General features: G+C 47.4%; 1 protein-coding gene across 1 annotated transcript in view; it reads left to right on the top strand.

Moving 5' to 3' along the window:
• PTH1R (parathyroid hormone 1 receptor) overlaps positions 1-11,417 on the top strand; it is a 94,312-nt gene extending 82,895 nt beyond the window's left edge. The window contains exons 8-13 of the mRNA XM_058020942.1: positions 417-477; positions 2,381-2,447; positions 5,645-5,739; positions 8,311-8,452; positions 8,923-8,964; positions 11,038-11,417. Coding sequence (XP_057876925.1) covers positions 417-477; positions 2,381-2,447; positions 5,645-5,739; positions 8,311-8,452; positions 8,923-8,964; positions 11,038-11,400 — 770 coding nt within the window. The 3' untranslated portion in view covers positions 11,401-11,417. The remainder of the gene's footprint in view (positions 1-416; positions 478-2,380; positions 2,448-5,644; positions 5,740-8,310; positions 8,453-8,922; positions 8,965-11,037) is intronic.
• Positions 11,418-12,267: the final 850 nt, after the last annotated feature.

Genomic DNA, 12,267 nt, shown 5'->3' with positions numbered 1-12,267 from the left:
GCCGCTCCCTCTCCTCCTGTCCCTGTTCCCTGGAGCACAGCCTGACCCCTGGGCTGTCCCCTCCTGTCAGGAGCTGTGCAGAGCCACAAGGTCCCTCCTGAGCCTCCTTCACTCCAGGCTGAGCCCCTTTCCAACTCCCTCAGGAGCTTTCCAGCCCCTTCCCATCTCCCTCAGGAATTCTCCAGGCCCTTCCCAACTCCTTTTCATTCCCTGGACACGCTCCAGCCCCTCAATGTCTTTGCTGTGAGCCCCCCAAACTGAACCAGTTCAGCTCTCAGATGTGAAAGCTCAGCCTCAATCATGCCTGAATAATTAAAAGCTCCTCCTCCCACCCTCCCCTAACCCACTCCACCTGGAATTTTGGTGCCGGAGCCCTCGGTGCCCACTGACCTCGTGTCCCCTGTGTTCTCTTGCAGGACTCCCTGCTGTGTTTGTCACAGTGTGGGCCAGCGTCAGAGCCACTCTGGCCGACACAGAGTAAGTCCCACTGGGTTTCCTTCTTTCCCTCTTACGTTCAGAGTTTTGTGGGTTTATGGGTGAATTCAAAAGGAAAAAGAAGCAGGCAAAGCTGGAATTCTACTCTGACGTCATTAACTTTTGGAGGAGGTCGATGGATGGAAGGGAAGCATAATTTTTCCTTGCGCTTTGCAGGATCCAATAAATGGGAATGCCTGCAGTTGTTATCCCTGGGAATAAGGGGGCTGTGTCACAGCTGGGCAGGGACAAGACAGGGACCCTTAAAATCCTGAATGAGCAGGAATGAATTTGGGACACAGCAGCTGCAGCACAGTCAGGGAGGTTTGGTCATGGTGGGGTGGTAGAACTGTAACTCCTCCATGGATTTTACAATCCCAGGATGGTTTGGGTTGGAAGGGACCTTAAAGCTCATCCCATTCCACCCCTGCCACGGGCAGGAACTCCTTCCACTGTCCCAGGCTGCTCCAAGCCCTGTCCAACCTGGCCTTTCCCCCAGAACTCACAGGCTTGACCACACAGGCATTTCCACGATGCCAGGATCCTCCCTCTGAGGGTCCCTGGGCATTCCCAAATGGCTCTGCCTGGGAAGGCACTGCTTTCCAAAGGAGATTTCAGCTCCAGGCTTGGGCGGGTGGACCAGCAGAGCTGCTGAAGGGTGACACATCTGTGACAGCAGCTCATCCTCACAGAGGTTCCAGGGAGCTCTGGTGGTTTCCAGCCTCGCCTTCCCTGAGGAGCTGGCCTGGGAAAACTGCCAGTGCCATGTGGGGGCTACCTGGATCAGATAAGGAAAAGCTGTGGCATTCCTGCCTCCAGGGATGGAGAGAATTCCAACAGAATTATTAACACTGAGTCAGCTTTTCCAGTGGCTGCTGGAAACTCCTGGGAGCAAATGGAGCCCATCCCTCCTTGGCAGATAGAGGATTGCATCCCAACATCCCAACATCCCAACATCCCGACATCCACATCACCAGCTGGCCCTCCCAGTCCTCACTGGGAATAAGGACTGAAGGTGGATGGAGATTAAAGATTTTGGGGGATTTTGGTTGACGGAAACCCTCAGGAAGTGAATGTGGAACCCCAGCATTGTCCCCATCACCACCTGTCCCCATGGGAAGTTGTGCAGGTTTATTCCAAGGGGGAATCATGGAATGGTGGGGTTGGAAAAGACATTTAAAAGTCACCTAATCCAACCCCCTGCCATGAGCAGGGACACTCCCGGGACTGAAGAGGCCTACAGGGAAACTGAAGAGGGATTATTCTTCAGGAACTGGAGGGACAGGACACAGGGAATGGCTTCCCACTGCCTGAGGTCAAGGATAAACGGGATATTGGGAAAAATTCTTCCCTGTGAGGGTGGGGAAGCCCTGGCACAGGTCACCCAGAGAAGCTGTGGCTGCCTCATCTTTGGAAACGTCCAAGGCCAGGTTGGACAGGGCTTGGAGCAACCTCTCTCCCATGGCAGGGATTTAGAATTAAATCATCTTTAAGGTCCCTTCCAACCTAACCCATTCCAGGATTCTGTGATCCCACATCAGTTCAGCCTCTCCTGTGTTCATAAAACCTGGATTTTTTTTTAATGGAGGAATTTTTTTTCTGGTGAGGAAGTGAAGAAGTGGAAAAGGATCCATTCCTGCCCTGAAGGGATGAATCTGGATGGGTGTGGAAAGAACTGGAAAGAACTTCACCCTCTGGAGAGCAGAACCATGCCAACCATGGGAATATTCTCATTTTTCAGTACCATTACAGCAGGAAAAGGGATATCCCCAAGCCTCACTGAGTGCAGGCAGGGTTAGAGCAAGGTTTTGGAGGAACTCATCCTTCCAAGGGGATTTTTCCAACAGAACTCTGGAGTCCCTTGCTCTTCCAGTGCTTTCCTGACAGGATGTCCATCTCTCCTCAGGTGTTGGGACTTGAGTGCTGGCAATTTAAAGTGGATTATTCAGGTGCCCATCCTGGCAGCTATCGTGGTGAGTATGGGATGGGTGAGGGGCTGGGAGGCCTTTGGGTCCTTGGGAAGAGCTGATCCAGGGTTTCCTACTCCTGTTATCAAAAATCCTGCCCTATAATAGTCCCTACATGTCCACTTTGAGGGGTTTTTGTCCTGCCTGGAATTTTGCAAGCTGAATATGGCAGAAGGGTTTGTGAGTGACTTCAAGGAGAGAAAAAACCCACATTTTCAGGGCTAAGACCCTAAAATCATAAATGAAACCAACATTCAAGGAAATATTTCCAACCCAGATGATCCTGGAAACTCTCAGGGATCATAACACATTCTTACCAGCCATCTCCAGTGGGAAGAGATGGAATTTGGGGTCTGTGCCTGGACCAAAGCTTTTCCCAGTCATGTTTCTGGGTCATCCCATCATTTCTGAGCTGGTAAAAGCTTGAGAAGCCTGAGGTGGGAAGGGAAATGAAACCAGCCCAGCTTTGATTGGATCTTTATTCACTGAGGGTGGATTATTCCAACCCCCACCCAGGAGCCAGAGGGGAAAGGAAGGATCCAAGTGACATTATCCCATCATCCCAGAGGAGCTCTCCAGAGCTGGAGAGGGTGTTATAAGATTTAATTATCTGCACCAGGTGAATTCAATTATGTCCTAATTAATGAATTCATTAATTACCCTCATCCCCCTACCCTCTTTAATTGGGGTTCTCCATTGCTCAGTCTCCTGGTGAAATCCATGTCAAAGAGCTCATGCACTACCCCAAATCCCACCTCCCTTTCCACTCATCCACGAGTGGAGCCAACAGGAATCTCTCCATGGTCCAGAGGGTTTGGAATCAGGCTCTTCCCCCTGCCTCCTAAATCAGGAGGCCTTGGAAGATGCTCAGTGTGGGTGAGAAGAGCACCAGACACACAAAGAGCAGGAAATTTTCCGAGGTGGATGTGCTCATCTATGCCATTAGGTGAGATTTTTGGGGTTTGGGGTGGGGCTGGATTTCATCCCTTCCGTGGAAATTCTCCACCTGGCTCCAGCAATTCCTTGGAAGGAACGAGACCACATCTTTGGAAATGAACAAGAGGCTGGAGAAGAAAGTCCAGATGGTTCAATTACATTAATTCCAGCGACTCCATCGCATTTCATTTAAAGGCCAATTAGCAGAGGAGAAAGAGCCCAGTTGAGGCTCATCCTTGGAAAAATAAGGTTTCTCCAGGAGGCTGTGCCCGTGCCCTGGCAATTTGCAAATCCAGCTGTTTATTATGCAAAAATATTCCATGGGTTGTGTCTGTTTAATTTCTGTGGGTTCGTATTGTTCACTTGGCTGCTTCTGCCATTCCCATGTTGCTGGACTAAGTCCTGCATTTTCTGGATGAGATTTTGGAGGCTGAGGGGTTTAAAATCTCTCCACTTTCTGCTAATTTGCATGTGATTCTTTTGTCTGGATTTCTTTTCAAATTTAGCACATTTGGGGAAATCAGAGGAGTTTCCCTCCTGGGTTTGATAATGTTGGACGTAATTAATTTTGCCGAAAAATGCAGAACAAAATCCCACTTTGGAGCCTTTAAAGCTGGAAAAACACCTAGAGAGGCATAAATTCTGCTTGCTTTTCCCCTTTCAGATGGTTTCCAAGGAATTAAATGCCCCCAGGCTCTGTCCTTCCCTGCCCGTCAGTCTGTCCGTTCCTCCTTTATAATTCCTGTGCCAATCAGGAAATTTCAGCCAAATGGAACTCAGGGAATGGGGTTGCAGGCATGTAAAATTCCCACAAACCTCATGAAAACAGGGAAATGGATGTGGGAGAGAATTTTCACTCATATCCCAGTGGCGGAAAGGGTGTGGCACGACCTTCCCTGCTTTTTTTATGGAGAGCAGTTCCAAACGAGCTCGCACCTCTTCAAAGGAGGAGGAGTCCAACCACAGCAGACAAAGCCGTGGCAAACCAGCCCCTGCTTGCTCAGCGGCTCAGGGAATTCCTGGTTTTCCCAGGGAGGATAACTGACCATGGGAACGACTCTCCAGTGTTTGTGGTGGGATCTCTGTTACGGAAATGCTGGAATATGGACCTGCTCTGGCTCCAGCCAAAATGAATCCAAGAAGGTCTCCTTGGTAATCCAGCTTGAGGTTCACGATGGTCTCTCCCTAAAACTCCAAGCTGGTGTATGATGTGGTAATTCTGTGTCTCAAAATGCTGGAGGCTCCAGAGCAATCCGTAGGCATTATCCAGCAACATGGATCTGCTTATTGAGGTTACGGGATGGTCCTGCCTGTACCCTCTCCATAATCCCATGGAAGGGTTTGGCTGGGCCAGCAGCTGGTGGAATCTAGGGAAACCAGCTCTGAAGAGCCCTACAAAGATGGGAATCTCCCCAGTGCCAACCCATCTTTCCTCTCCGTGAGTTGTTGCCAATAAATTTTCCTCAGTGCATTCCTCTAGGACAAGACTGGAATCACAGAGTCACAAAGGTTGGAAATGTTCTCCCAGGTCAAGTCCAACCATTCCCCAGCACCACCATGGTCACCACTAACCCTTGTCCCCAGGTGCCACATCCACATGGGATTCCACCTCTTCCCGGGATGGGGATTCCACCTCTTCCTGGGGCAGCCTATTCCAAGGCACCACTGGAATTATCTTGAGCATCTGGCCATAAGTTGGGTTCACGATGTGTCTCCCTGAAAGGCAGTAGATGATATTCCCTGACTGTCCTTGCCTGTTCCATTCTAAAGACTTCCCAGAGGAATCTCGGCAGCGGGAATATGGGAGAAACCCAACAGTTTCATTGCCCTTCTTCATTCTTGAGCTGTCATCTCCAGTTACCTCCACTCTGTGTCTTTCACCATGGTGCCTTGGGCTTGTTCCTCTTTCCTTTGGCACACGGAAATGTGGGATGACATCCTAAGAGTGCTCCTGGTATCCCGAGGGGATCTCAATCCCAGCTGGGCTGTAAAGACAAATAAAACCTCATTTTGGCCTCCTCCAGGAGCCTGCTGGGGGATGTTTCCATGTTAGATGCCCACACCTTGTGAGCCATTCCATATCCTCCCTGAAGGTTAAAAACCTTGTGATCATTCCTGGAACACTCATCCCTTCCACAGGAGGAGCTTCCTCCCCAATCCCAGCCCCTGTCTCACCTGGGGGAAACACCAACCAAACAACTCCACCATTTTCATCAATTATTTTAACAACTCTCATTTCCTTATTGTTTGTTTTCTTTCCCCTGCAGGTAAATTTTATTCTCTTTATCAATATTATCAGAGTCCTCGCAACCAAGCTCCGAGAGACGAATGCAGGGAGGTGCGACTCGAGACAACAGTACAGGTGAGTGTCACCTGCCCTGTCCCCTTTCTGGGACGGGACAAAGTCCTTGGCTGTGGAGAAAGCCCAGGGGGACACTGGTGTCACCTAAAATAAGTCCAAAAGTTTGTTGTCTTCCAAGTGTGGTAATACAGAATGAACCAGAGCAATTTAAAACTCTCCTAAACCTTTCAAATCCAGCCTGCTGGAGGTTAGGGAGGAATTCCAGCTCTTCAGCCAGTTTTTGAACCCAAAGTGCAAAAATAAAACATTGTTTGTGCTGTTGGAGGCCGTAAAACTTGTATCAGTTTATTTGCTTATTTTTATTCCCCTCTTGTGCTTTGTTAAGCTCGGCCTATTGGTTAAACCTGCCCTTGAGCGGGTGTTTTCAGTGCCTTGGCTGAACTGAAAAAAAGATTCCAATTTCGTTTCGTTTTTTGTTTGGTTTGCCTTTGTTCTGCCAGCTCGTCTCCCTTGATAATTCGGGTTATTTGTAGCATGGTCAAACTTTGGACGGAAAATTCAGATTGCTGGGACACCACGGCCGCTTGAGAGCTCCCAGGGCTTCTCAGGATCTCCTGGACTGCCCAAGAGGACACTTGGGAAGGGGGGAGAGCGGAACGGTTTGGGATGTAAACCATGAGCTCATCGCTCCCACCTCCCTCTCCAAACACACATTTGAGGCAGGAGGGGGATTTGGCAGGAAAACACCTCCCAGTTCTCCTCGCTGCCCTGTCAGGGCTCTGATTTATCCATTTATTTACTTCTCCCCGGCCGAAGCTTTGCCATTAATTATGGTTTGGATGGGGCCTGCTCCTTTTAAAGTGTTAGATTCCCCGAAGGGTGGTTTGCAGGACAGAGGCGGTGCCGGCCCCTTCTGGGAGCCGTCCCTGCCCTTCCCCATCCCGGCTGCGCTCGGGCACTTGCTGGAACTCTTGGCACGAGGTCTAATCCCTCAATTAATGGCGCTTCCAGGCAAAGCTGATTCCCTCCGGAGCCAGCCCAGCCAAATTCTCAGGGCTGTGGGGTTGTGGTGCCTCCGTGGAGTCCCCAGCACCGATCCTGTGCTGAGGTGGAGCTGCTCCCTGGAAAAAGGAGCTTTTCCAAGGGATGCCGAAGCCCAAGGCACCTCCTAGGAGGGTCCACCCTGCTCTGTCCTCCTCCCCTGGATTTCTGGAGTAATTCTACTCCTAACTCACCTCCCTCTGCTCCAGATTTGCTGAATTTGAAGGCAACCCCGACAAGGGAAGAGATGAGAATCTTGACTCTGTGTTTCAGAAGGCTGATTTATTATTTTATTATATATATTATATTAAAAGAAAACGAAAACTATACTAAAAGAACAGAGGAAAGGAAAGGAGAGGAAAGGAGAGGAAAGGAGAGGAAAGGAGAGGAGAGGAGAGGAGAGGAGAGGAGAGGAAAGGAAAGGAAAGGAAAGGAAAGGAAAGGAAAGGAAAGGAAAGGAAAGGAAAGGAAAGGAAAGGAAAGGAAAGGAAAGGAAAGGAAAGGAAAGGAAAGGAAAGGAAAGGAAAGGAAAGGAAAGGAAAGGAAAGGAAAGGAAAGGAAAGGAAAGGAAAGGAAAGGAAAGAGGAAAGGAAAGGAAAAACAAAATCTTGTGACTGCTCACAGCCTTGACACAGGTTGCTGTCATTGGTCATCAAGTCAAAGCAATTTCACATGCTGGGTAAACAATTCTCCAAATCACATTCCAAAGCAGCAAAACATGGAGAAACTGAAGCTTCTCATGAGAAAAGATCCTAACAAAAGGATTTTTCATAAAATATGTCCGTGACACAGATCTGCTCTTTGCACAGGAGCCACTGAGCCAGGGTGGATTTTCCTGCCTTGCCTCAATGGAGTGGTTGAGGTTGGAAAAGAGCTCTGGGAGTCAATTCTGCACCTCCTGCCCAACAGTGGCAGCCACTGTGGGTCGTGTAGGACCATGGGAAGATGGAGAACCATTAGGGATAAGGGGATTTATTGGATTTGGTGGATTTCAGTTGGAGCCTGAGGGCTGGAATGGCAGCACAAATTCCTTTCCTCCCTTTCCACCTCCCCCCATGATCCTGACCCAAGCCTGGAGCTGCTCTGAGGCTGGAAAAGCCACCTCAGTGTTGTCACCTCCAGCATCACACAGGGACAAGTTGAGGGTTGGACTGGCCCGTGCTGGAGCATGAACCAGCAGCCTGGAATTCCATGTGGAATTCCACAGCACCTGTGTAGACATCCCATATCCGAGGGGACGAGGAGAAAACCACGAGCAACTTGTGCCTAGTGACAAACCTGGCTGGGCTGGTGATGCTGGGGAGGTTTATACATGCACTAATTCCTTTCCTTTCTCCCCTTTTCTTTTTCCCCTTTTCTTTTTCCCCTTTTCTTTTTCCCCTTTTCTTTTTCCCCTTTTCTTTCCCTTTATTTCCCCTTTTCATTTCCTCTTTCCTTTCCCCCTTTCCTTTTCCCCTTTCCTTTCCTCTTTCCTTTCCCGCTTTCCTTTCATTTTCCCCTTTATTCCCCTTCTTTCTCCCCTTTTTTTTTTTCCCCTTTTTTTTTCCCTTTCCTCCCTTTTTTTCTTCCCTTTTTTTTTTTTCCCTGCAGGAAGCTGCTGAAATCTACCCTTGTCCTTATGCCTCTGTTTGGCGTTCACTATATTGTTTTCATGGCTATGCCATACACAGACGTGTCAGGGATTCTTTGGCAAGTTCAAATGCACTATGAAATGCTGTTCAACTCTTTCCAGGTACTGGAACTCTGGGGAAAAAAATGGGAATTTCAGCGGGGAGAGGAGGGAAATGTGGGTGCAAGGCTGCCTTTGGAAGCAGGGCTGGGTTTACAGTATGCTAGAATGAATTCATGAGAGGATTTGAAAATATTTGAGCCTCAAATCTGTTTTCTGCTTGAAAAAACACAGCAAGAAAATGGGAAATTTGTCCAGCAAAGAATGGTCTTCCCAATTCTTCCTAATGCACCCCATGATGCCGTTGGCCTCTTGTCCCCCAGGACACTCTGCTGGCTCCTGGTCCACCAGGAGCTCCATCCACGGGGAATTTTCTCTGTTTCCCTCTCCTGCCCCACTGAACAACCCCACATTTCTCACACACAGAAGGTTTTGAATGTCCCCAATCCCAGAGAGGCCTGGGGGTGCTGGGCAGAAAAGAGACCCAAATTTCCCTAAATTCCCATTAATTTGTTGTTTCTTCCACCTTCCAGGGATTTTTTGTTGCCATCATATACTGTTTTTGCAATGGAGAGGTGAGTCGTGAACATCTTTATCCCCTCCCTCCTTGGGTTAATTCCACACCCAGGTGGATGCACATCAGCACATCCTCATTTTTCTACAACAAACATCTTTATTTTGCAGTCCAAAGTCTCTCAGTCCACATAAAAAATTCAAATCTTCATATTTTTTTCTGGTGGAAAACCCCCAGGTCAGCATGGCACCAATAAATGAGCTACTGGAAGCAGCTAATGGGGAAAAAATGTGGAATTTTTAATTTCCTAGCACAATTGCTGCTTAGTGCTGCTTCATTTCAAATTGGGAAGAAAACCAGATTGATAGAGTCACTGATTAACAAAAAAAAAATCTGGATTTTTCTGGTGTCTTTTGTCTTTTTTATCTATTTCCAGAATGATATACTTTATTTTCCTCATTTCCATTAATTCCCTTTATTGCTGCTAATTAAGAAAGTGGATGGTCAGCATCTGCACCCCAGGGAGGAATTTCCATGGACTGGGATAAAATGGAATGTATGGATTTTAAAGAGAATTTATGACCTAAATTTATGTATTTTAGGGGGCATTTATAACCTGAATTTATGGACTTTAAGGGGAAATAAAACTAAAAAATCACTGTTTGTGTTCTGCAGACAAAACAAGGATAAAATCTAAGGGGAATTGATCTCACCCTAAATTTAGCGGCCTACTTTAGACCCAGTCTGAAATTCCCATTCTGGGGAAATTTCTCAGGATTCAGGTGCCTCTCAAGGTGGTTTTCCCACTGAAACTTGATTTTTATGGGACATTGAGACAATTCCCTCCTGGATGTGCTGATCTCCATCCCTCAGCCCTTGGGCAGAGCTATCCCACATTTTCAGCCAGATGTTTTCAGCCATTCCAGCTTCCCACTGTCCAATACTTCATTTGGAAAGGGAAGACTTAATGTGAATTTATTATTTATTTAATGTGAATTCATTATTTATTTACTGTGCATTTCTTCCAATTTCATGGAATCACAGAATCTCCTGATTTGGAAGGGGCCCATAAAGACCATGAAATTCCAAGTCCCCACAAAGTTTCCCACCCCATTCTATTTATGGACACCACATTTTTCTGGCATTTTTCTTCTCCCACTCATGGGGGTTTTTCCCTTCTATTTTTTTTAATATGAATTTATTATTTTTTTATGTGCATTTATTATTTATTTAATGTGCATTTATTCCAATTTTATGGAATCACAGAATCTCCTGATTTGGAAGGGACCCATAAAGCCCATGACAACTCCAGGTCCCCACAAAGTTTCCCACCCATTCTATTTATGGACACCACATTTTTCTGGCATTTTTCTTCTCCCACTCATGGGAATTTTTATCCCTTCCGTTTTTTTTTTAAATGTGGATTTATTATTTATTTAATATGAATTTATTATTTATTTCATGTGCATTTATTATTTATTTAATGTGAATTTATTATTTATTTAGTGCAAATTTATTCCAATTTCATGGAATCACAGAATCTCCTGATTTGGAAGGGGCCCATAAAGACCATGACAACTCCAGGTCCCCACAGTGTTTCCTACCCATTTCATCTATGAACACCACATTTTTCTGGCATTTTTCTTCTCCCACTCATGGGGGTTTTTCCGTCTCCTTTTTTTTTAATGTGGATTTATTATTTACTTAATGTGAATTTACTGTTTATTTACTGTGCATTTATTCCAATTTCATGGAATCACAGAATCCCTGATTTGGAAGGGGCCCATAAAGACCATGAAATTCCAAGTGCCTACAGAGTTTCCCACCCATTCTGTTTACGGACATCACATTTTTCTGGCATTTTTCTTCTCCCACTCATGGGGGTTTTTCCCTTCTATTTTTTTTTAATGTGAATTTATTATTTATTTCATGTGCATTTATTATTTATTTAATGTGCATTTATTCCAATTTTATGGAATCACAGAATCTCCTGACTTGGAAGGGACCCATAAGGACTGTGAAATTCCAAGTCCCCACAGAGTTTCCTACCCATTCTGTTTATGAACATCACATTTTTCTGGGATTTTTCTTCTCCCACTCATGGTTTTTGTTTTTCCTCCTTTTTTCCCCTCAGGTCCAAGCAGAAATAAAGAAGTCATGGAGCAGGTGGACTTTAGCACTTGACTTTAAAAGGAAAGCCCGGAGTGGGAGCACAACCTACAGTTATGGACCAATGGTTTCCCACACCAGCATCACAAATGTAGCCACCAGAGGGGCGCTTGCCCTCCACCTCAACACGAGACTTATTCCAGGGACCCTCAACGGCCACAGGAATTTGCCAGGTTATGTGAAAAATGGCTCCATTTCAGAGAACTCCATGCCTTCCTCCGGCCCGGAGCAGTACAACAAGGATGAGGAATACCTGAACGGCTCCGGGCTCTACGATGGAGACAGACCCACGGTCCTGGTGGAAGAGGAGAGAGAGACAGTGATGTAAAGACAGGAGGAGGAAAGGAAAAATGCAGCCAAAGGATGAAAAAAAAAAATGGTTCCTGGAGAGCATTTAGTGGGAAAAGACCATCAGGCCATGCAGCGGATTCCGAGGGTTTCCATGCAGCTCCTCTGCTCTGTGGAATGAGAGATTAAGTTATTTGGGGAAACAAAAAAAAAAAAAAACCAAAAAGCGAACCACCAGCGTGGCCAGTGGGTGATGCCATCCGTGAATTCCATGATCCACGTTCTCCTGCTGATAACAGAGCTCTCCAGACCTGCTGGACACTGGAGACCAGGGCTGCAAAGCCCTGCGTGGTCCTTGGATCCCTCGGGGAGCGTGGGCGGCCGAGGAGGACGGGAGCGTCCCCCAGGAAAGCAGGAGGCGTGCAGGGAGGGTGCAGGGCCATCGTTCTGGCAGGGGACAAGCCACCCTGGGGGGCAGTGCCTTGGGTTTGGTTTGTTCTCTGCCTGTGGATCTGCCTGGTGACACACACAGGGCTGGGAAAGGCCCCTCCATCCGTCGGTCAAAGGTTGTGTTGGGTACAACCATCCCCATGTTCTTCTTCCCTTGGGAATTCTCACTCCTTGGCAAAATGCTTCTCCGGGGTGGGGAGGGTTAACAGCTCATGGAGGCAGGCAGGGATTGTCCTCCCCTTTCCCTGAGTCCTGGGGCAAGGCAGGAACTGGTACAATTTTAGGGTTGGATGTGGTGATCGGCATGTGTGGCATTCCTGCTCTTCCAGAGGGGCAGGTGGAGAGGGAACCACCAAGGGCACGGAATTTGCACATCCCAGAGGGGTGATTGTGGCTAAAATCAGCTCCCAGGGTGGATCCCTTGGCCCTGCCTTTTTGTGGGTGCTCCTGGAAAGCA

Source organism: Melospiza georgiana, chromosome 1 (genome assembly GCF_028018845.1).
Source record: "Melospiza georgiana isolate bMelGeo1 chromosome 1, bMelGeo1.pri, whole genome shotgun sequence".
Classification (NCBI taxonomy): Eukaryota; Metazoa; Chordata; class Aves; order Passeriformes; family Passerellidae; genus Melospiza; species Melospiza georgiana.
The sequence above is the reverse complement of the archived record's forward strand: the minus strand, read 5'-3'. Positions and strand labels throughout refer to the sequence as shown.